A 23,903-nucleotide genomic window follows, 5' to 3' on the forward strand; every position below is an offset into this window, starting at 1 on the left:
TGTGATGGATTGTTCCAGTGGCATTGCTTCTGTCTCCTTCCTTCTCCTTTATTGAGCTGAATTAAAAAGTAGCCTTGACAGTATCACCCAGAAAAGTTTGGCAGAGAGACTGAGCCCATCTTTGTAATTAGTAATTTAATCTTCCTCATTTTTTTTTCTGTATTGCCATTTGTATCATAAATTTTATATTATTTTCAACATGATCATAATCCAGATAATTTCCAAACAGACAATGAAGTATATACATTTTTGTATCTATGTAAAAACTTCTGCCCAACCCATCTGACCCATCTGTTTTGGTACTGCTTTCAGATTAGTATTCATGATAGACAGTCATCATATCCAGAATTATTGACAAGTGAGCAACCTTACAAACTGATTTAATAAACAAAATTTTCTCCTGATTCTGCTGCACTTCAGATAGCAACCCTTCTCATTTTGTCATTTGAATTACTTGAGCTCCACCAAGTTATACAGGTGGGATTACAGGGTTTTTTGGGGGGTGGGTGGGGTGGGGTGGTATAAAACGGCTTCAGAATAAAAATGTCCTAAAACCTAAATAAAATCAAACCAAATTGTTGTTAAAGGAAAACACCCAATCCCCTCCCTGAAAAAGTTTGAAATGATCTGGATTAGAAAGAGATGTACAACTCACTAAATCAGTCAGAGCTCTGTCCCAAGATTTCCTCAGTAGTGTGATCCAGAATGGCACACATGCAGTCTGCCCCATAGATCCTGGTGCACACAAACACAAAAGCATATGGTCACAACTTGAAAGTGGAAATAATTCCAGACTTCAGTTGCAGAAGCCATGTTCAGTACACATTTGCTGGAATGTGGATTCTGTCTATCACCCCCCCTATAATTGCTATAAAGGAGGAAATGATTAAGGACTGGTTTCAGCTGATTGGGCAATATACATTGATATGAAAATTAGATATTACCCCAAGTTTTTGTCTCTGAATGTTTTCTGTCAATTGCTCTTTCGTTCCATTCCATTCCATTTCTTGCAGTTTTGCAGAAGAAACTTGTAAAAGCTCTTGCTAATCTTTATTGTTGCTGTTCAGTTAGTTTACAGTGAATGAAGTGAATTTACAGTGATTTTATTTATTTTTGTGAGATTAAAATGTGCATATATCATGATTGAGATATACAAGACAATATGGATGTTCTTAATATATTTTTGTTTACATTTTATCTCTTCCCCTTAGAGGAATGCAGTAGCATGGATAGTTGATGGTGAATTTGGAGCAGACGACTTCTGTTTAACTTAAATTTAGTCGTATTTTAAATGGCTTGGGATTTGGTGCAAACAAACATGATTGATAGCTGGACAGACATGCTCATCATGAAAATGAACCATTTTTTAAGCCCGACTGGGGCCAAACATTTTACCACCTTGCTTCATAGTAAACAGTTGAGATGAAGCACGTCGTTAGAACGTTGTTGGACACCATGTTGAAGTAACCCCCCATCGGTTGTGAAGAACTGTGCTACATTCAGGCTAACCATTGAACTCCGTATATACATTTTCCCCTTCTGCCATTTTGTCAGGCAGACTACTGTTCTTGTTGCTCTTCTGTGTAATGAAGTTAAAATGCTTGTTTGGAAAACCTTTTATTTAACAGTTTAGAAAGCTTGATAGAAAGAGTGCTTTAGTCTGAAGAGTACATGTTGGATAGGAAAGTATTTCCTTCTCTTGTTTCTCTGAGTCTGCCTTATTTAGCTCGAGATCTTTGCAGCTTGGTTCATGGATTCTAGCCTTGCCCGTTGCGCAGTATATCCAAATCCAGATGTAAAACCAGTGAATGACATGAAAAGCACTCTCAGTATCACACTTGACAAAAAGGTTTTGTACTTTTCACGTAGCTTGTAACCCTATAAATGGGTGAACAGCACAAATTTTTTTAAGAATAAATTATTTATAGCATTAAAATGACTTTGATTTGTATACGTTTGGAAAATAAACCAGCTTAAAAAGTGTCATCTACAAGTTAATGCAGTATACTTGGTGCTCCTTCTGAGTGTTGTGTAAGACCATTTGGCTAACAGGAGTTTTACACAGATTATATAAAGTATTATTTTAAAAAAACCTTTGTTTACCAACATAATTTGAAAGCTTTCAGAATCACCAATAAAACTATTATAATGTAATTTCTGAAGTTAATAAAATGAAAATTCCAGATTGGCTAAAACTTGTGCAATGATTCTTATTTGAAACAAAAACTAAAATGGGAATAGGATAATATTTTAGAATCATTTCCCAAAATTAATGGATTTACTTTGTGAATTTAAATATGTACATTATACAAGTGTTCCACATAATGTTCACCCCATAATTGTTTTCTCAGGGGATGCTTGTTAATAGTTTGATGTTAGGAATGGGTTGTTGTCTTTAGTTTTTATATGCAACCCCCCACCCCAATGGCCTGGTATTGGATCTGTGTAACTGTTCTAAATTAAAGAAGGACATACCTCTGTGTAACAATGAAACAACAATTTATATGGAAAAAAATCGAGCCCAATCAAGCTAAATAAATGGAAAGTTCTTTAATTTTGAGGAAAGTCCCATATTTGGAAGAGAATGTACATTGCTTGAACTTAAGCATGGTCTTTAATACTCAGATCCTGTGATAAGCAATCACAGTCAGTGCACTTCAGTGTATTTCTTAACTCAGATTTAGCACGTGCTTATCTTCATAGCATTTGATTTAATTAGTTATGTCTCACAAAATTTCTTTAAACACTTATCAAATTAGGAAAGCTGGTATTCCAATTACTTAATGTAATAACTTAGTTTTTATAACTCAAATGACAAAAAATGTTTTAGAAGACCAGGCTTACAGAAGTCTTTTAAAGTAACAATGCTTTCCTTTTATGTTTTTTAATAGATTGAACTCTATATGTGGCTCATTTTATTTCAATTCATTTTATGGAGTAGTGTTTCTTTATGTTTGCTATAGTCAATTCATATATATATTCTGTTCATTTGACATGTTATTTTATTTGAAATTGCTTAATAGTTATTTTTGAGCTTCTGTAATTATTTATTACAGATACTTGCAGATACTCCCATTCAACATCTTGAAATGCTTTACATCTCTAACCATCATGGTACTGGCACTAAAATTGCTTATTAATTCAAAACTATTTTAGGACATTAGAGCAAAAATCAGGAGTGGCTGAACCTGAAAGAGTTTGCATAATTTACTTTCTTCGGGTTATTCAAAACAATCGGGTGCTTGCAAGTAAAATTTCATACATAGACTTTAATGAACATGTTTGAACTTATAGTTTACCCTTCTTTGAAATATAATACTAAGGGGGAACTAAATTAAAAGCACTGAAGTTAAGCACATTACTTCTTATGAGTTTTCTTCTAAGGAATTTTAAAAAATACATATAAAAGCATTTCAGAATGGAAATGAGTAAGAGTCATGTTTTGAAAGTGCCACTTCTAAATGTCACTGCATAATGTAAGCTATGCAGTTCTTAAGTAGCAGCTCCAGATGTAGAATTAACATTTGTTGCCAGGCTCAACTTCCTATGACTACATTGTGAGACCAATTTGTCCAATTGTCTCACAGTGTTAACACTGCTAGGACTGTTTGTGGGTGGACAAAACACACCAGTATTTTCTGGCATGTGGATTGGAAGGCATTTATGTCACTTTTCATATAAACTAAAAACTAAATTCTTCATTGTAAAAAGATATGGAAGAGGTGTATCTGCAATATTCTTATTTTCATACAGTAGGTATTTCTCAATCTCAGCTGTAAATTCTAGAGCAATTATTAATTGTTCATACAACAGAGATGATCTATGAAAACATGTTAGCATTTTGACCATCAATTCCAAACTAGGCATGCCAACCATAAATTATCTTGCCACAATGATTCTCATCTTTATCAGGTAAGTCACTTTAAAAATAGCACAAAAGAGAAAAAGGAATTTAATTTTTATGTAACCCGTAAATAGCCTTGTAAATGTGTAGCTAGCTTCCCTCAGTTTTGAAATGATGGGAATATGGAGTCACAGGTGGAAAATTACCCATCCCCCCCCCCAATAATTTCATTCTGACTTCCAAACTGGTATTGTTGAATGACATTTAAATAATGCTAGGTGTTTAGTGCCATGTTAACTACAAAAATCTCCCACCCTTTTAAAATGGCTTAAAATTATTTCTCATACTAATTTTATGCTAGCAATAGATATATTAGGGAAAGGAGAGTTAGTAACCTTTTTAACAGCAGAAGAATGTCTTAATTTGTAATTTGGGGCAGAAAGGGAAAATGAACCAATTTCCATAAGATTTGGTGCCCTTTATCTGTACCCCAAAGCACACAAGTTGCCTCTGATTGATGCATTTCAGATAAATTACTAACCATGTATCGTTAATACTCCATATATGTAGATATATCTGTATCTATATATATTTATCTTGCATTGGCTCGCATCCATTTTCAGCTGCCATACAACAAACCACTCGTATGACAGATAACATTTTTGAATAGGGAGGACTTAACTGATGTGTGCAGTGTTGTCTGCAATAGCTGCTCTTGTTGCTGGAACACAAACTAGAAACCTGTTTGCTACTTGCTCACTTCATATAGAAGAATTCAGCAAAGTGTGTATGGTATGAATGTGTGTGTAAAACAGAATCAGTCATGGAACCAACTAGGTACATGTCATGTTTTACTGAATAATTTTAAGTCATGTTGTGTGTATTTGTCTTGTCCTCTAACATTAAAATTTGGTTAATACAAATATATTTTTATAAATTTCAAGTACAGTGTGCCCCATTTTTTAAGTGTTTCATTGTTAAAAATAAGCGTACTAGATTTGATTCTTAACACTTATTGGCACAGATGGAAAAAGCTATTGGCTCCAAAAATGTAAGAGGAAGAAACATTCTCAAAGTATGTGTGTATTTACAAACCAAGCTGTAGAGATCAAGAAAAGAACTTTTACTGTTCTCAAATTTCTAAATTGTCAAGATTTATATGGAGTTGTGGTGGAACTAGTTAACACTTAGAGCTTTTGGTATGTAATGACTATTTGCTATGGACTGATATTAAATGTTTCAAAGGATTGCGTTATTAAATTTTCTGGATTTTGTTACTTTCCTCTTGAATTATATTAAGTAGTTTAAATTTCTTTTCTGACATTAAAACATGAATTTTGGGGCTCCGTATTTATTTTCACTGGTTTTACTAATTTATGGGGCACATTAATTTTTATTTTATAAATATGTAGTATATTAAACATATCTAAAATCGTTCAAGTCAAGCTACATTAATTCCTGATTGTCTATTGGAGTTTTTTTAATTAAACTTTTCCATGTTGGTGCACAGCACTTAACAAATATTTGTATTCCCTCTTTCCAGTTCAATAAACTAAATAAATAACTGGATTCGATTAGTTCTTAGCTTTATAAGCTTTGACTTCTATTTCATTCTAGAAAGGAACAGAAGTTCCTTTCCTTTCCAAGATGCATTCACATATGATCACGCAACTCCTCAATCCATGAATATCCAGCAAGAATTCTTGTGAGAATGGAACCCATACTGCTCAGATTTAAGTTGAGTTACTCACTTGGAGCACAAAGCCATCCCCATAAATCTTAGGCTACAAAAGCTAGACGGCAGCTGTCTGAAAAGGCAAGCGACATCAGGCTGTTTACTGAACCAGTGGCTATAGGTGTGGTCTTGAGCTTGGAAGATTGCAATCTATTGAACTGATAATGGTACCAAATTTCCAACAGCAAATGAGATTGCAGTTATACTGCACAGCTTCAATTTGGATGTGGCTTATTGCCATTATAATACAGGCAAACTATGAATACATACATACATACATATCATATAGTCTGCAAAAATACTAATATATTTTAAAAAAAGGTGTTTGAGAAAGTACTTCCATGAAATATTGTAGCAGCTCTGTGGGGATCTGAATGTTAGAAATGAGTGCAACAGTTTAAATTGAAGGAAACTGGTTGCATATATGGCAGGTAACACTGAACTGACAAATGTTTGGCCACTGAACATATTTCAGCCTTCAGTTTAAAAAACATTCACATAAGTGAATCATATTTAAAATGTTGCCTATAAGAAAGAAAACATTGGTCATTGTCTCTGGTAAGCTTCCTTTTATATGATAAAATCTTCAATGAAATGGTTATAGCTGCTGTTTCACTGTAATAAGTGAATTTGCTCCATTGGGTAACCAGTATTCTTGCAAAAACTTCACATAAGAAATACAGTAAGAAAATGGATTTGAGTAAGAACAAAACAATAGTTGCAAAAACATAGTATTGTAGTTTCTAAAATATTTTATATGTTAAAAATACAGGAAAAATATGTTTTGTTCGAAGAGGAAAAAATATACTGCATGACATCACTGGTCTGGATTTTCTTGAGAGTTGCTCGTGGCTTCATAGTATTTCAATGGAGTAACATCAATTTGGCAACCATAATACTTCATTTGGCCACTTCATTTTCAGTCATTTATTAAAGACAGGATCATACTATAAAGAGTGAAAAGAAAGACCATGTCAAAAGTTGTAGAGCTTTAAATAAACATGATTGCTGTCTGCAATTTATGTCAGCAAAACTGAATGCTTCTGAGGGGACAGAAAAGAGTGTTTTTTAACAATTCCAAGATTTATGAAACTACAGTTCCTATTTGAAGTAAAGTGTCATATAATCAGATTTCGTAGTTTAAAATAGTCAGCTCATCAGAGGCAGAAAATGTGGCATAAACAAAGTCAAGTATAGAACAGTTTGGGATATCTCCATTGATGACAAATAGCACTGCTTCCACCAAGGCTCTTCCAAAGATTTAAACCACATTAAAATTATAACAGACTATTCTAATAGGAATCTTAAGAATAGCTTTACTAACTTCAATATGCAAGCCTTGAAACTTACCTGTAAAGATACATGAAGAAACAAAGGAGATGAAAACCAAGCTTTATCATGGCCTCTTTCATGTGTGATTTTAGCTGCCCTCTGTTGTGGATTTCTGTAGGATCAAATACTCCCATGTTTCCACTGGGAACCATGATATACCTGAAATGGTTTCAAGAAAATTGTTTCAGTACCAACTGTGCTCCAGCCCAATAGATTAATGATCTCCATATCAAAAAAGACAAAACATGCAAAACAAAGTGAAATCAATTGGTGGTTGAGTTCTTTCAAACAATACATAACACTTACGGGTTTCAGAAGAATGAAACAAAGGAAATAGATCATTTTTGAGCTCCTTCTACATTACTCAAATACATCCTGCTTTTGCAACTTCCTTTGTACTCAACATGCATCCCAAAACTGTTTGATACATGTCAAGCCTCTGAAGCGGTAAATAGGACAGACAAATGCTCTTGTGCAGTGGAGATGCATTACTGGTATTAATCAAAAGACCTTTCAAATCTGACGCAAGCTCATGTTTTCTCCAAGAAATTTGAATCTCTGAATTTGTCATGTTAAACTTTGCATGCAGCTTTCAATCAATCTTAAATCATCTTTTAAGCTTGGGCACTGTTTAGAAATGGTGAACTCATTAGCATATAATTTGTTAAAATATTTAACTTATTAAACTTTAAAATTCTACATTTAAATCACTGACATTTTCTATTTGGTATATTGCATTAGAAATAAATATATGCATAAAAAACTTGAGATACTTAAAACAATATCCTATACTTTTTATTTGCTTACTAAATATAAAAATGACTCAACCCAAAGTCAATTCAAAGCAGAAATATTGCATTTTTCTTCCAGGAAATACACACCCAAAGAAATTACTAACACCTTGATTTGCTTCAAAAGTGCTATAGCCTCAGGCATTATTATATAGCTAAGTATATGAGACCTTAATGCATCTTATATGCATCCTAAATTAGAAGCATTGCCAAAATTGAAAAAATAAAAATAAGTACGTTTATTAGAGGCAAAATTTAAGTCTGGGCTGTAGTTTGCAAACAGAAAATCTTAAAAGATAATTCAACTTTCTCCTTTTTCCCTTTAGGTGAAAGCAAAGTTGATAAAATTCCAAAAGTAATGGCTCATGGCCTGTGAACATTCAAGATATGTAGTTTCTTAGATTTATATCCTGCCTTCCAGAAGCCTTTCATTTTTACATCCAAGACCACCCTATGAACAAGGTTGAGCTGAAAGACACTGGTCTACAATCTTCCAGTACTTTTACAGCTAAGAGTAGAGCAAAATCTAAGTATTTCCAGTCCTTGTTCAATGCTTAATCACTAATTACTACATTATTAGGTATTTTTGCACCAAGAAATATGATACTTGCTCCTGGAAAAATACAAAACTGATTTTATACTGCTTTCTTCTCAGAATGGGATGAAAAGTAGGTTTTGAGTTGTATCAATGATGCACTAGATTTTCACATGATCCATACTCAAAGTCAGTTTTTAAACTTAACACTTTTAGCAGTATGGAAGTTATATATGTACCTATACTCCTTGGGACAAGAAAAATCTAGTATATTTATTGTTGGTGTTATCCAAAATCCATGCTAAAATCCAATGAGAAAGGAAAAGTAACATTGTCACTTCCTGCTGACTTGGCTAGACTAATAAATTATGGAACAAGGCAGAGTTTATAAAAATCTTCTTTATTAAGAGGAAAAAATATGACCAACATCATGCAATTCTTAAGCCACCAAAGGTCTTACCTGTATATGTTCCATGTTGCCACAGGAAAATTGAGGAGGAAGATGAACCAGTGCAGTGAAATAAGCATTAATACAGTGACAATGGTATGGCCAATCAATTCAGGGATCACCCACTAGAAAGATTTTCAAAACAATTAAAAAATAAAAATTGTTATAAAGATTCTGCAGGAATCTTCTACCTGCAAGCTGACAAGGGCTGCACAACTTATTTGATTAAAAAGAATCAGTAATTGATTTCTATTGGATGGTTCAGATATAAATTGTAAGTGCAATTTACAAAGCAGAAATTTACAAATTATGGATTACTTTCTAGGAATACCATCAGAATATTTGGAATATTTATGAGAACCTAATCAGCTTATCTAATATGATATGCAACACTCTTGAGTTAAATCCTATATATTCAACACTTCTGGGTAAACCAAAATGCCAGGCATATTTCAACCTAATTTTCAAATTAGCCTTATTTTTCATGATTAAGAATTTTCTGTTCATCAATTTGAATTCTTGCATTAAGATGGTACTATAAAAAGGGTGAGTATATACATTTGATATATGGTAGCAAGGGATTCTAATCCATGACAGGTTGTTAAATAAAAGAGTTTATAAAAAAATTATTACTCTTGACAACTTAAAGATGACTGACAATAAACTTGTAAATAAGAATAGGGAAAGGCAAGCACAAAATAATACATTCTGTGAGCAAGCAACAAATAAAACACTGGGATCTTGCAAGAGCAGAAGACTACACATAGTAAGCATTCAGCAAAGAAAGGGAAACGTATATGAAACACTGAAGGAAAAAAATGAGATTGGGGAATAAATACAAGTGTCCAAGACTATCATGTAGGCAATCCAGATTCTAGTATTTGGCCTCCAAGATTAAGTCTTCCCTACAACAGTAATTCTTATTTTTTGGTATTAAGAAAACTATATTAAGGAAGTAATTCTAGATTCACTGTGGTTCCTCTCTGAATTAACATTACAGGTAGTCCTTGATTAAAAACCAAGGAAAGCAGTTAAGTAGCACCCACTTTTACAACTTTTTGTCATGGTTGTTAAACAAACTGCAGTTGTTAAGCTTTCTCCATTAACTTTCTCTGTTCGGAATCCAACTGGGAATGTTGCAAATGGTGATCACATTACCCCAGGACTCTGCAATTGTTATAAGTACATGCCAGTTGCCCAGTGCCCAAATTTTAATCATGATTGTGAGGATGCTGCAACAGTTCTAAGTGCAAGGACAGGTTGCAAGTAACTGTTTTAGTGCCATTATAATTTAGAACAGTCACTAAACTTATGGTTGACAGTCAAGGACCACTTGTAGAAAGGAGATTATTTTTGAAAACTTTTAAACAGTACAAACAAACTAATGATATAATTTTGAACTACAAGTTCCACAATAATTTGGTAGTGAGGCTGTTGGGTTAATTCAAAATCTCTGAAGAATCTAAGTTTAGTACTACTGCTCTAGAAAGACACCTGTCCAAAGCACTATTTAGTGCATTTATGAATTACATCTAATCACAATATACTTTCCAACTATCAGAGTAGTCCTATGCTTGCCAATCCTACTGAGTATAACAGTAGTTATTCTCAGATGGTAATAGAACTACAATTTATATGCCTAGACATAGGGATTGCCAATGTTCCCCAAAGAACCTATGATTGGGCTATGTTGGTTTGCATATTCTACTTATTAAACAAAATGGAGTCCTCTGGAGAAAATCAAATATTCCTCAGATGTAACCAACATAGATGCCATTCTTTGGCAACATAACCTTTTAATAGTTGAAGCCAAAAATACATATCTAAAAATTTACAACATTTGCCACATTATTGTATTAACATTTTTAAAAAATAAAGAGAAAGAAAAACAACTTACTTTATTTAGTTTTGAGCAGCAAGATCTGGCATTAATGTAGTCACATTCCAAATCTGATAATGTAATTATCTGATGATCAAGATAAGAACAACTATTCTGTCAGCGATACCCTTGCCCTTTCTAGATAAGAATTAAATTATTTGGACAAATTGTAAATGGCACCCTAAGAAGATTTTATATAAAACTCAGCAAACAGGCCTCCAGCTTAGGACTTCCAGAAGAATGAAAGCATTTTGCAAAAGATATAGATAAAACCAGAATCCATACCCCTGTTAACTGTTAGTGACTTTACCCAATGCCACCCAAGCTCCAAACTATAACTGATCACTCATGAGTTTCCAAAGCTGCTTGTTTTGTGAGTTTGGTTCTTTATAACAATGTTAAAATTTGACCAAGAAAGGTAGAACTTCTGCCGGTGCACAAGCAAGTCACTTACTGATTTGATTCAGATGTTGCCCCTCGCCCACTAAGACAGTTTTCTATTATTATCAATAGCAATATTTGAGTTCAATTTCTCCTCCCTCCTTTTTATCATGTATTTATTTTAGTTTATTACAGTTACCCAACTCCAATGGACAGGTATAAAACCAATCTCCCTCATAAAAACAGGGCGGGGGTGGGGGGGTGGGATCTAAAACCAAGCAAACAGCCTGGACTAAAAAAATGACACAAAGGAAACCTCCCCAGCCCAACATATTAATGCAGACAGATTTTAAGAGCTTTCCAGGCAGAACCTTAAGAAAGGATGCCGTCCTGATCACTGAGGGGCCGCTGTTTCAGAGGATGGGGGCTGCGACTTCCTCACTCCCCTCACTAGAGAGGGAGCAAGAGTGCAGCCATGCTGCCAGAACATACTTTATCGGCAGAAACGATTGAAACTAAATAGTTCCTCAGATATCCAGGCTCTATGCAATACAGGGATTTATAGATAACCATACTTTGATTTGTAGTAGGAAGCCAACTGCCACCTGGCTTGTAGCAAAAAGTTTAAAAAATTGCTTCAAGTTTTAAAGTAATCAGATTTCTCTAATGTCTGAATTTGGAGAACTTGAGCTATTTAAAATCTAACAAACACAATTTGAATCCACTGTTTGATACTCATTGTTTAAAATAACATCTGTTGAAAGCCAATCAGAATTCTTAAGGTTTAAACTTCAGAGCTATCCTTTTAAATTTTAGAATATCTTAACACAAGCCACCAACAATAAATATGCTGCATAAGACAAAAGATGACTGATATAAGACTTAAGACCCAAGTTACAACAGCACTGAAAAAATGACTTATGACCATTTTTCACACTTACGACCGTTGTAGCATCCCCATGGTCATGTGATTTACCTCTGGATGCTTGATAACTGACTCATATTTATGACACCTGTAATGTCCGGGATCATGTGATTCCCCATTGCGACCTGACAAGCAAAGTGAATGTGTAAACCAGATTCACTTAACAACCGTGCTACTAATTTAACAACTGCAGTGATTCACTTAACAAATGTGGCAAGAAAAATCATAAGATGGGGCAAAACTCACTTGAAAAATTTCTCAGCAGCATAAATTTTAGGCTCAATTGTCATAAGCTGAGGGCTACCTACTCACACACACACACACACACACACACACACACAAGCAATTTTGTTCCTTTTTAGTTTTACCAAATCTTTTAATTCCTAAAGAAACTAGCAAAATTTTATTCATGAAATTAAAACATCTGATGAAGACCGTCTTTCAGAAAATGCAGTCCTCCAACAACATAAAAAAGTTTTATACTTTTCAAAATAACGTAAGTGCTTGAAAAGGTATCTAAAGTACATGTCCCTTATATCTGATATGAAATAGCCACTGAAGTGTATATACAATAGTCAGAATAATAAAGATCATAAGGCACAGATTTAATTCTAAGCAAACACATCTTATCAGTATTGTGAAACTTCAGCGCAATTCTACATATCTTAATCCACATAAATTAATCTCCCACAATCAGGACAACGGATGCCAATTTTTAAAAATATGTTGTTTCAAGTGGAAAACTAAAAGTATCATCACTGAACAGGATCGACAACAACAAGTTTTATACTACAAATAATGCATTATGCAATATCTCAATCAGGAGTTTTATGCAAACTTTAAAGACGGGAGGATATTTATTATACATACCGAAAATAAGTCTTGCAGGATACCATAACCCAAAAGTTGAATGGTAGATCAATCAATCTAGTGAACTTCTTCTCAAAAGAGAATGAAAGCAATTGTATCTTGGTTCTGCAGCCAATCTAAAAACTGTTCTTCTTGGCCATTGCAACCAATGCAGAATACAAGGCTTCCCAAGCTGCTCCTACAAGATCCCGACAGCATGTAACCAACCCCATGCAAAAACACAGCTAGGGGATGGGGATTTATAAAAGACCGGTGCAGTTGTGTGTTTGACTATCTAGCTAAATAAGAAACAGCCACGCCCGGCCTGTGCAAGTACCGGACACAACGAAAACCTGCTTTTAGAGTCCGATCTGGCTTGGCGATGGATTCTGCCTCACCTTCACTTGGCCGTCATGCCTTCAATTCCTCTCACCCCCCCACCCGAGACGCCCAACCTTTCTTCCAAGCGCGCCTCCTTAAGGCTCACGCTGCTTGAAAAACCGCTCCTCCCTCGCTTTCTCCAGCCAGCGTTTGTTGCTGCTGGGTCCCATCACCCTTTACGCCGCCGCCACCCCTGCCCCAGCCAGACCGCCATTAACGCCCCCGCCTCGGCCGGTCCGCTCAACTGCAGGCCGGAAGAAAGAGCCGATCGCTAGCGCTCTCCGGCTCCCAGACCCTCCCCTCGCCCAAACAAACGAAGAGGATACAAAGTAAACGGAAAGGAAAATCAGGGCGCAGCAATCAATGAGCGAAAATATGAACACCATCGACTCCATCGTGCTACGGAAACAGCCGCCCTCTCGGCCACCGTACAGGGCCCCGCCTCTCTAAGCCTGTTCGCGGCTGTCGGAGCACCGCTTCCGCCTCTTCTTATCGAGTTCCTCAGATTTGCTCCTATTATAAATTTATGTGGAAAATATTTCTTCGCACGGCATGCTGGGACTTGAAGTCCCACTTTAGGAGTCTAAAAGGAAGCGCCCGTTCTCTCGAAAACCCAAAGAAATTACTGGTAAAATTGGCAAGAACACCCGAGAGAACTACAAAACATGGACTTCTGTGACTTAGACTCTGTTTTAGGCGTCTAAAAAAGTGCCTGTGTAGAAATACGAATGAACTGCCTTTTGTTCATCCCACCCCCCTTCTGTACTGAAACTTAGCAGTTTATCGCCTTGATAATCATAGTCCACCGTTTGATGGGACAGCCTGGAAAACTTCGCTGTTGCCAGTACATTTAGGCATTTTTAAAGACAGCCTTAACTGGGGTCCTATTCTAGTCCGGAAAATTTTTGCCTGAAAGAAGGGAGGAATTTACACGTGGGAAGCTGCTATGCGGAATCGAGGAGGAAACCACCCTTCTGGAGGGGACCCCAGACTGAAACAGCGAGTTAAACAGGTGATTTCGCCGTTCTTGTTCCGTTCCTAGTTGGCTCTGTCATGATGAGCAGCCGCCCTTATATAAGAAGCCGGTTGCGGTGGAATTCCATCTTCTTTTTCATAGCGGGCTTAGAACACGAAACGAAGAATCGTGAGTGTAATGTTAGTTTAATTTACACACCGTCCGACACCCAATGACTGTTGGCAGTTCACAAAAGAACACGAAAAACTATAAAACAATATAGTTATCCATATGCACACAGACACACTCCTCAAAAGGGAGATTATGTCCATCCGAGTCAAAGATTTGGGCAAAGTGCCAGGCCTTAAAGGCCCTCCGTAATACCTATAGGTCACACACACACACACACACACACACACAATCACACACAATCACACACAATCACACACACACCGAGTCATCCCAGTGGACAAACACTGCGACAGAGATGTTATTCTGGGTTCCCAATACCATATGTTAACATAATATGTTAGAGGTTTTTCATTTTAATCACAGTTTTCAGTTTTTAATCACAAGATTCTCTTTGGGGCACTTAACCTTGTATGAGCTTCTTTTAGTCAAATTTGTAATAATTTTTATTGTAAACTGCCCAGAGTCACTTAGGTGAGATTGGCAGTATAAAAATGTGATAAATAAAAATAAAATAAATAAATAAATAAATACTTCGACCATAATGGAGCCCAAAATTTATGTTGGTAAGTGAAACATTTGTTAAGTGAGTTTTATCCCATTTTACATCCTTTCAACAGTTGTTAAGTGAATCTGGCACCCCAAGTGACTGCTTTTCAGTAGCTTGTCACATGACCCCAGGACACTACAACCATCATAAATATAACCTAGTTGCCAAGCGGCTAAATTCTGATCACATTACCATGGGGATGCTGCAAAGGTTGTAAGTGAAAAACTGCCAAGTCACTTTTTTCAGTGCTGTTGTAAATCAAATGGTCATTAAATGGATGGTTGTAAGTAGAGGAGTTTTTGAGGAGAGAAGACAAAGAGTAATATGTAAATACAGATGGTCTTCCTACAGTTGGGACTGGCAACTCCATTGCTAAGTGACATGGTTATTAAATGAGCTATTACATGACCCTGATGGAGTTACAACCTCACTTCTGCCACAGTTGTTAAGCAAGATATCATATAACCGTGGCTTGCAATTTTACTGCCAGATTTTCTATTGACTCTTTGTCAAAAGTGAGCCATGACCAAGGCACCTGTGACAGTCATAATTGCTCACTGGTTATAAAGCAACCAAATCTAGATTGCCAAGCTCCTCGGAAACAACCAGCAAAACCATTCAATCAGCAGGGTCTCCTCTTCCTTGATTTTTGCATTCTGTTCTTCCTACTCTTCCTTTGTTCACTTGTCTGTCCTGCCAAATTCTACTAGTTTGCCCACTCAGAGAGTTCAGTGATGTGAAAAGAAAGATAAACATCAATATGGCCATCCTTCACTAGATTTACAGGTAATCCTCAATTTACGATCAGAATTGAGCCCAGAATTTTGGTTGCTAAATGAAACATTTGTTAAGTGAGTTTTGACCTATTTTACAACTTTTCTTGCCACAGTTGTTAAGTGAATCACTGCAGTTGATAAATTAGTAATGGTTGTTAAGTGAAACCAGTTTCCACATTGACTTTGCTTGTCAGAAGGTCGCAAAAGGGATCACATGACCCCTGGAAACTGCAACTGTCATAAATATGAGTCAGTTGCCAAGCATCTGAATTTTGATCATGTGACTATGGAAATGATGCCATGGTTGTAAGTGTGAAAAATGGTCATAAATCACTTTTCATGATGTTGCAAAATTAATATACACTTAATTGTCCATTATTATGGAATGACATCTGAACAAAAACTTGATCTGTTACGATCAAAATTTGCTAAATAGGAATCTGGTAAATTAAGATTCTACTTTAATCTCTTTGCTTTTGAAAACTAATATAGATAACTGCAGTGATGAAGAAATAGATGCCTCTATTTTAAATTGTTCACATACGATTTTAAGCTAATACTATTTTTGCATATTCTAAAGGAATTGTATGTATCTTTAAATATACTAACTTAGCTATATTTATTACAGTATCTAAGCAGTAATAAATGTGGCCAATATGTTAACACTGAAATTCTAGCAGCAGAACTACAAAAAATATATAGGTGAGTAATAAGAGATTTAGTACTTTATATTTTCTTTGAAAGGGGCAGTGGAGTAGTGCATGTATAATAATAAATGACATAATAATTAAACTTGTAATAGTATGTGTTTGAACCTCAGGGCGTAACATTATCCTCTATTATGTTATGTGTCTGCAAGAATAAAATCAATGCAGAGATACAAACATAGAGATAAACATAAGTATACAAAGCACATAAAAGAATAAATAGCAAGCAAAACAAATTAGAGACATGAAATAAAAGAAAAGGAAATAACAACAAAAATTCTAACTCTAATTGTTCGATACACCATGTTTATATACTGATTCATGCATTGTATTTTGTTCTTCACACGTTCTTTCAACATAGGATTATTATTAGGATTAGTCTAACTTCTTCATGCGGAAGCTACAGATTACCAAATCTGGATAATTTACACAGTATAATATACTTATTCTAATATAGAACATATGTATTTGAATGTGTTTATTGGTCTTTTTTTTTACTTTGACATTGATAATTATGCATTAGGCTATTTTTCCTTATGATGCTTGCACTAGGCTTCTACATTGAAAATATATACCTACAAAATATATATTCATCAAGGTTTTTAAAATTGATTTTCAGTGCTGATTATGGACGAAGAAAAAGAAATGCCTTTAGAATACAGGTTGAAAAAGGTATGTTTATTAATACTGTATTTGAAGTGAATTTATGTATGAAAACTAGTTTATGTAAGTAATCTAAAGTCTTAGAGAACAAAAGAAGGTGTATTTGTATTTGGTCATGTGAGAACCAGCTAGAGGTTTAACATTTTAGATTGTGGTCTTAATTTAAGAGCAATATCTTTGAACACTGCAATCTGTCCAGCATTTCTGGCTGTTGGTTGCATTCTGTATAAAATATAATTTGATTCTTGTTTCACACATGAGCAAGTTATTGTTATTACTTATTTATTTGTATTATCTTTGTAGTTATTGGGATAATCAAAGATGAGATAAAATCTACAGATTTAGCCACTCTAGAAGATGAATATTTCACAAAGAAAGCAAAAAGGGATGAAAAGTAAGTTGCAATCACCACAATTTAAAAAATTCCAAATAGCTTTATGTCACTTCAAAGATTAACAAATTTGTTATCGTGTACATCTCGTTAAACACAATCTACTTCGTCAAATCCATAGTGACCTTCCAAACAGTTTTTGGTAATTAATCTAGTGCAAATATAGTCCTATACACTTAGCAAACAAATATTATGCAGTTAAAAATACATTCCCTCTCTTCTTTATTTTTATGTAAGTATTGCTATAATAAATTTTTAGCTTTGGAATAATTGTGGCTATCATTATATATGCACATGTTCTTTCTAATCCTACATTCAAATAAAGGAAATTCTGATTTGCTTCTAGCTATAGTAAAGTATATGAATTAACAAAAATTCATAGCAAAAAGTTAATATAGAATAGAAATATATAGAACTGTAGGCTGATAATATTTGGAAAAAAGGAAAAAGGATGAATCAAGCTTAATTATAGAAAATTTACACAGCACTACATCTTAGTAAAAGTTTTAATTTTCTGTTATGTAGTAGTAGTATTCCTTCGGCATGCAAAACTAGGAAATATTGCACCTGATCCCTGAAAGAGAAGGATTACACTAATATACTGTCAATAATATGTTGGGGCAAATAAATTGCAACTTTTCGAATAGACCATTTTAAAAAACAGTGCATTCTTCATTCACAAAATGAGTTGATTTAACGGAAATGCATGCAAATGGTACTGCTTTTTTTAAATGACTATAAATGAGAAGTTTTATTTTTAATTCTTTCTCCAAAAGTGATTCAGAGACCAGCTTGGATACTTCTGATACCGATAGTGAACATCCTGTAAGTATGATTGTTTAAATGAGCCATTAGTAGTACCAATAATTTGTTTAAAATATGTATTTATAATTCTGAAGACAAAATAATTTGTTTAAAGCATGTATTTAAAATTCTGAAGATAAATGTACGCACTGGGAGGTTCTTTGTATTTTCAAAAATCTTAGTCAAGCCAATTGTGGGACTTGCATAATATAGATAGACCTCAAAACAATAATTGAATCCAGGTTTGGGGCATTGTGTTTGTTAAGGAAGGGTTAGGGTTAACCCATGTGATCATTTCGCTCAAGAGTCATGATCCTGGGTCTCCCAGCTGTAGTCATTAAGTCTACATGAGTCATTAAGTGGAGCTTGGGATGCCTCAGAGTGGTGCAGTCCCTGGGAGGGCCATATTTTTTAATTGTTTGTAAGCCACCCAGAGTTACTGAGAATAAGTGTGCCCACATATAAATCCTATAAATAAAAATAAAATAAATAAATAAATAAATAAAAATAAAATAAATAAAATAAAATAAATGCTTCAGGCTCAGCCCACACTGTGGTGCCTCTCCCCAACTTGCACGTGACCTACACCAGGCCTCCCAAGGAATCCACCCTCAGGCACCCTCTATATAACGGTACTCAGTGGCAGCACTTAGGCCTGAAGCAGAGGTCCAGTGCTTGACATCATCCCTAGTGGTATCAGTACTTTGACATTCACAAAGCCTCCTTGGGGAATACTACTTACCTTCAAGCACTGTTCCGAGTCGCACAAGGCCTTTGTTATTAAAGCAGTTTTGGAGCCTGATTTTATGCAGCTTTTGCAACCTCTGGAAACTAAGGAGTATGCCACATTTTGTAAGAATTGGCGAAGAGTTAACACTCCAGAGTTTGCAGCCATTGTAGCATTATATTGCAGTCAAATGATTCTGAGACTACTTTTAAGCAAAATCTACTGAATAGTGGAGCTAGGAGAATTACACATGCCCTCTTAGTGGTGACTTTCAGTATTGGGAATGAGCATCTCAAGAAAGCTCAGATTTCTTTTCTAATTGGGCTTTTCATAATTCACATATTTCTAGGATGTTTTAAATGCAGTGTCTGCTTCTACTTTGTTCCTATTTTTGTTTTTAAATACCTTTGACTGTATTTGAATTTTAAAAAATGCATTTTAGGAATCATTGTGATTATTTACAACAGTATTTGTTGTGTCTATAATTCATATTCTGTTTATGTTGAATATGATTTTGAGGATATTTATATTTGAAAAAGTCAGTCTGCTGTTGACATCTGTCCATAATTTCTCTTTCAGAATTCAAATCACATGAATACCTCTTTGATAACCTTATATCGGAAAGGAAATCCAGATTCTTTACCTTCATCTCCTAAAAATGATTTAATTATGTCTACCAGTACTTCACCAACAGTACCTAGATCAGGTACTGTTTCTTCTCAAGCTCCATCAGTGACCAAAATTTCAGACGGTGGATGGTTTATTGATAAGACCCCAGGCCCAAAGGAGGAAAACTTTTTTATTGATCTTTGTGCAGAAGAAGACTGTGATAACATTAAGCAGAAAGCTGAGGTATTTTTCTTAATTTCTCTGTGCCCTTTTCTCATTATGCCATCCCCAAAAAACCTCAAGACCAACAATAACTTTAAAAAAACATTTTGGTACCTTAGAAATAAACAGGAGAATATGAACAAATATTGATTTACATATAGACTAATATATTTAAAATGTGGCATTGTAACATTAAAATTAAAATATAGTGAGAGTTATAAAGCTTAATTTTTTTTGATGAAATTGCTTGAAAATCCTTTGTTTCCCCTGTATCCAAAAAGAGTCAATATGTATGTTAAAACACACATATCAAGAATCTAGTGTTTGAAATAAAATGAAAATGTATCTTTCCAATGTTCTGTAACAATTCTTTTTTTCACCAGCATCATCTGAAGAAAAGTATCATAATTCTTAATAAATTTGGGATATTGGTGATAGTAGCCAGAAAAATATGTTTAACATGAAACACATGCCCTACAATTATATTAGTAATATGTTGCATTTTAACTCAAAATGTGAGAATTAGGATAAATCCAATTCGTTTAATTTCTAGCTCATGGATTGTATCCATCAGCTAAATGATGCCATTTAATAAGTAATCCTTATTAAATATGTTCTGAGCTCTTAGCAAGATTCATAAATTTTTCTATATGTTAATTTCATAAGATCAAAGGAGACTGTTTCTTTGAAGTTATGTTCCACTGATTTACAAAAACACAGTGTTCAGATCTGTTGCTCTAAATATACTAATGTTACTAAATTATTTCAGTTTCTCATAAAAATGAAATGTTGGCTTTAGACACACAATTAATTCCTCCAATAGATGTAAAACTACTGAAGCTTCAGTAGCACTAGGATCTAATAATCCACATAACAGATTACAGAACGGTGGTTCTCCTCTTACCTCTCGGACAGGTCGCAGTCGGTGTTGGTCGGAGGGCAGAGATTGACCCCTAGGCCCCTGAATTATGGGGTGCCGCAGGGTTCGGTCCTGTCCCCCCTCCTGTTTAATATCTACATGAAGCCGCTGGGTGAGATCATTCGACGGCACGGGATAAAATACCATCAGTATGCGGACGATACGCAGCTGTATCTGTCCGCCCCGTGCCAACTCAGTGAAGCGGTTGACGTGATGTGCCAGTGCCTCGAGGCTGTTAGGGACTGGATGGGGGTTAACAAGCTTGTACTCAATCCAGATAAGACCAAGTGGCTGGTGTGTTTCCCTCCTACTAATTGGCCAAGTGTTCCATCTCTCAGGCTGGGGGGTCAAACAGTACGCCCCTCAGACAGGGTTCGCAATTTGGGAGTCCTCCTGGACCCACAGCTGACTTTTGAACACCACTTGTCGTCTGTGACCAGGGGGGCATTTGCCCAGGTTCGCCTGGTGCACCAGTTGCGTCCCTACCTGAACCGGGAGGCCCTCACAACAGTCACTCGCGCCCTTGTGACCTCTAGACTGGACTATTGCAACGTGCTCTACATGGGGCAGCCCTTGAAGAGCATTCGGAGACTCCAGCTTGTCCAGAATGCAGCCGCGTGAGCGATTATGGGTGCACCTCGGTTCACCCACGTAACACCTATCCTCCGCGAGCTGCACTGGCTGCCTATTGGTCTCCGGATACGCTTCAAGGCTCTAGTCGTCACTTATAAAGCCCTTCATGGTATTGGACCTGGGTACTTGAGAGACCGCCTGCTGCCAATTACCTCCCATAGACCCATTAGATCCCACAGATTAGGCCTCCTCCGAATTCCATCCGCCGGCCAGTGTCGACTGGCGACTACCCGGAGGAGAGCCTTCTCTGTGGCTGCTCCGACCCTCTGGAACGAACTCCCCGTGGAGATTCGAACCCTCACCACCCTCCAGGCCTTCCGCAAAGCCCTTAAAACCTGGCTGTTCCAACAGGCCTGGGGCTAAAGAGCTGTTGCCCCCGTCTCGAATGGTATGACTGTCGTGTGTTTTAAATCATGCATTGTTATGTGTCGTTTTTTAATTTTTTGTCTGTATCCCCCTTCCCTGGTTTGAGTTGTGAGCCGCCCTGAGTCCCCTTCGGGGGAAAAGAGCAACGTATAAATATAATAAACAAATACAAACAAACAAACAAACAAACAAACAAAAGCTGAAGTTAAAGAAAATGGCCGGGAAGCTCTCTAAAAGAAATGAAATTAGGTTTTTAAGTTTTACAAGACTTTTAAGATTGGCTTTATTTGAAGAAACTGACTCAGTCCAAAAAAAATAATAGTTTGAGAGGCCATTTTATCTAAAAATGGATTATCAGATATTTTTAAACTATGGTTATCACTTAATGTGAGCTATTAAGCAGAGTTTTAAAGATCTATATTTTAAAAAGTATAATGAATAATAAGAGGGGAAAGTGTGCCATAAAAAGTGCTAGGGCAGTAGCAGAAGCACCTTGTATCTTAGTTTAAAAGGCCATTATATTGACTAGATTTTGCATTGTATCTTGCTGGATAAAGTATATCAGGAAACTTTTCTTTGTGATGTAGAATGCTGGAAACATTTCTGTTTTGGAGACCGCAAGAAAGAAGTCCAAGAACAAAAAATATAAAAGGAGAAAAGTTGAATTTCCTAATGTAGATGAAGAAATAGAGTCAGTTTTGAAGCAGCAGAAAGGTAAGAAGTGGCCTGTTTGTACTTATATGGGAAAATGTAAAGGGGTATTTCACTGTTTGTCAATATAAAATTTGTTCAGCTTAATCTATATGAAATTTGTGGCTGTTTTCCTTCTATTTAAAACAACCAATCAGCTGCGGTTGGTCTTTTAATATTTTCTTGTTTTTCTGCAGTTAAATCAAGAGAAATAGAGCTGCAAACTTCCTCAATGACATTTGAGGATATAGGAGGCAATGATGAAATTTTGAAGGTTAGATTTAACTAATGGCTTTTCTTAAAATTGTCAGCTGAAATATGATGCAATATAGAAGGCTTTAACCATAAAATGATGAGTGCTGAATGTGTTATGTTGGAAAGCAATTATGATTCTTTGTTAAATGAAATCCAATTGTCTTAACAAGCCTGCTTAGCTGCATATTTCTGTTTTTACCGATTGGAAGGGGCATTGAAACATTTACTCTTTAATTGGACATATTTCTTGATACTGCATTATATATCATTCATTAATGATATATTTCAAACACATCTTTTGTAGCCTTAAGAACTAGAAACCTGCTAAGTTTCAAAAAGAAAGTTACGGTTTTTAAGAAATTGTAGGCAGGTTTTAGGATTACAGTTTTGCTTTCACAACAATTCCGGTGAAAGCACCCGTGTCTGCTCATTACTTTGTCACGCTTCATTGATTTATAAACAGTATGATTATTTGAAAAAAGTAAAATAGGTTAACTTTGTTGAGCAAAATTCTCAAGTCCAAGTTACAAAGCAGAATATGTGTTACTGAGTTCATGAATAAGAGAAGATATTCAGTGTTTCTCACTCTGGATATGCCTGCATCAATAAAGATAAGGAGCTAAGAGCGGCACGGTGGCCTAAAGGTGGAGCTCTCGCTTCACAATCAGGAGGCTGTGAATTCAATCCAAGGAAGCAGCAAAGAGAAAGTATCTGCTGTGAGCTCCGCATAGGGGTCAGGAAGGGCTCCATTCAGTCACCCTGACTCCACCCTGATGCAAGGGTTAGGTTAAACGGCAACACTTGTAGCAGTTAGCATCTCTTCAGTAAAACTACAAGCATTCCTTCATTAACCCGATTCCTGTTCATGCGGCAGTGTTTATCTTTGAAATTGCTAGGGCTGAATTCCACATTCTCTCCGGGATCATTAGAGCTAAAACTGTCTTACAACTTGCCCTTATGCAAAACAGGGACAAAAGTTGAGATTAAAAGGCCATTGGCAATGACGGGGAATATCCAGCGTAAACAAGCCACAAATATGTAACTATTTCCCTATATATCCTGATTTAGAATCTAAAAGCAGAGCAGCAAAGGATAGCAGTCAAATCAATTTTACTTCAACATTGCCATTTTTATTACAGGAGATATGTAAGATGCTGATACATATCCGTCATCCTGAAGTCTACACTCATTTAGGAGCTGTTCCTCCTCGAGGATTTCTTTTGCACGGACCACCAGGGTGTGGGAAGACATTACTAGCACAAGCAATTGCTGGGGTGAGATTGTTACAACAATTACTTTTCCTGTTCAACTGTTCATTATTTAAAATGTTAAACTTCAGACATGTTT

General features: G+C 35.8%; 3 protein-coding genes across 7 annotated transcripts in view; 2 read left to right on the forward strand and 1 right to left on the reverse strand.

Moving 5' to 3' along the window:
- The window catches only part of WDR26 (WD repeat domain 26), a 38,897-nt gene extending 30,279 nt beyond the window's left edge, over positions 1–8,618 (forward strand). For 2 of the 3 annotated variants that reach the window (XM_032215476.1, XM_032215474.1), the window contains exon 14: positions 8,029–8,618. In XM_032215476.1, coding sequence (XP_032071367.1) covers positions 8,029–8,078 — 50 coding nt within the window. In that variant the 3' untranslated portion in view covers positions 8,079–8,618. Of the gene's footprint in view, positions 1–1,211; positions 3,921–8,028 lie in introns of those variants that run through there. The other variant, XM_032215477.1, reaches the window with a different exon arrangement.
- Positions 135–13,883, reverse strand: CNIH4 (cornichon family AMPA receptor auxiliary protein 4). 2 transcript variants are annotated; one of them, XM_032215478.1, is made up of 5 exons: positions 13,427–13,883; positions 10,583–10,651; positions 8,698–8,810; positions 6,930–7,070; positions 295–6,526 (listed from the first exon to the last, which is right to left on the reverse strand). In XM_032215478.1, exons 1-5 carry the CDS (start codon positions 13,493–13,495, stop codon positions 6,499–6,501), a joined length of 420 nt encoding a protein of 139 aa, XP_032071369.1. In that variant the 5' UTR covers positions 13,496–13,883; the 3' UTR covers positions 295–6,498. The 2 variants fall into 2 exon arrangements, with proteins under 2 accessions (XP_032071370.1, XP_032071369.1); XM_032215479.1 differs by lacking the exons at positions 10,583–10,651; positions 13,427–13,883 and adding an exon at positions 12,741–13,420 and having other exon boundaries at positions 135–6,526.
- Positions 13,884–13,954: 71 nt separating this feature from the next.
- Positions 13,955–23,903, forward strand: part of NVL (nuclear VCP like) — a 54,661-nt gene continuing 44,712 nt past the window's right edge. For both annotated transcript variants that reach the window (XM_032215472.1, XM_032215473.1), the window contains exons 1-9: positions 13,955–14,112; positions 16,199–16,272; positions 16,897–16,949; positions 17,244–17,334; positions 18,108–18,156; positions 19,442–19,714; positions 22,199–22,325; positions 22,499–22,575; positions 23,696–23,830. In XM_032215472.1, coding sequence (XP_032071363.1) covers positions 14,047–14,112; positions 16,199–16,272; positions 16,897–16,949; positions 17,244–17,334; positions 18,108–18,156; positions 19,442–19,714; positions 22,199–22,325; positions 22,499–22,575; positions 23,696–23,830 — 945 coding nt within the window. In that variant the 5' untranslated portion in view covers positions 13,955–14,046. The remainder of the gene's footprint in view (positions 14,113–16,198; positions 16,273–16,896; positions 16,950–17,243; positions 17,335–18,107; positions 18,157–19,441; positions 19,715–22,198; positions 22,326–22,498; positions 22,576–23,695; positions 23,831–23,903) is intronic.

The sequence above is a fragment of the Thamnophis elegans genome, chromosome 4 (assembly GCF_009769535.1).
Source record: "Thamnophis elegans isolate rThaEle1 chromosome 4, rThaEle1.pri, whole genome shotgun sequence".
Classification (NCBI taxonomy): Eukaryota; Metazoa; Chordata; class Lepidosauria; order Squamata; family Colubridae; genus Thamnophis; species Thamnophis elegans.

Excerpts from the sequence above, each read along its gene's own strand:
- CNIH4 (XM_032215478.1), bottom strand. The coding sequence starts at position 13,495 with ATGGAGTCGATGGTGTTCATATTTTCGCTCATTGATTGCTGCGCCCTG. Across the intron at positions 10,652-13,426 it reads TTTTCCTTTCCGTTTACTTT|ATAATTACATTATCAGATTT; the intron begins GTATCCTCTTCG and ends CTTGATCATCAG. Across the intron at positions 7,071-8,697 it reads GCAACATGGAACATATACAG|GTATATCATGGTTCCCAGTG; the intron begins GTAAGACCTTTG and ends AAACCATTTCAG.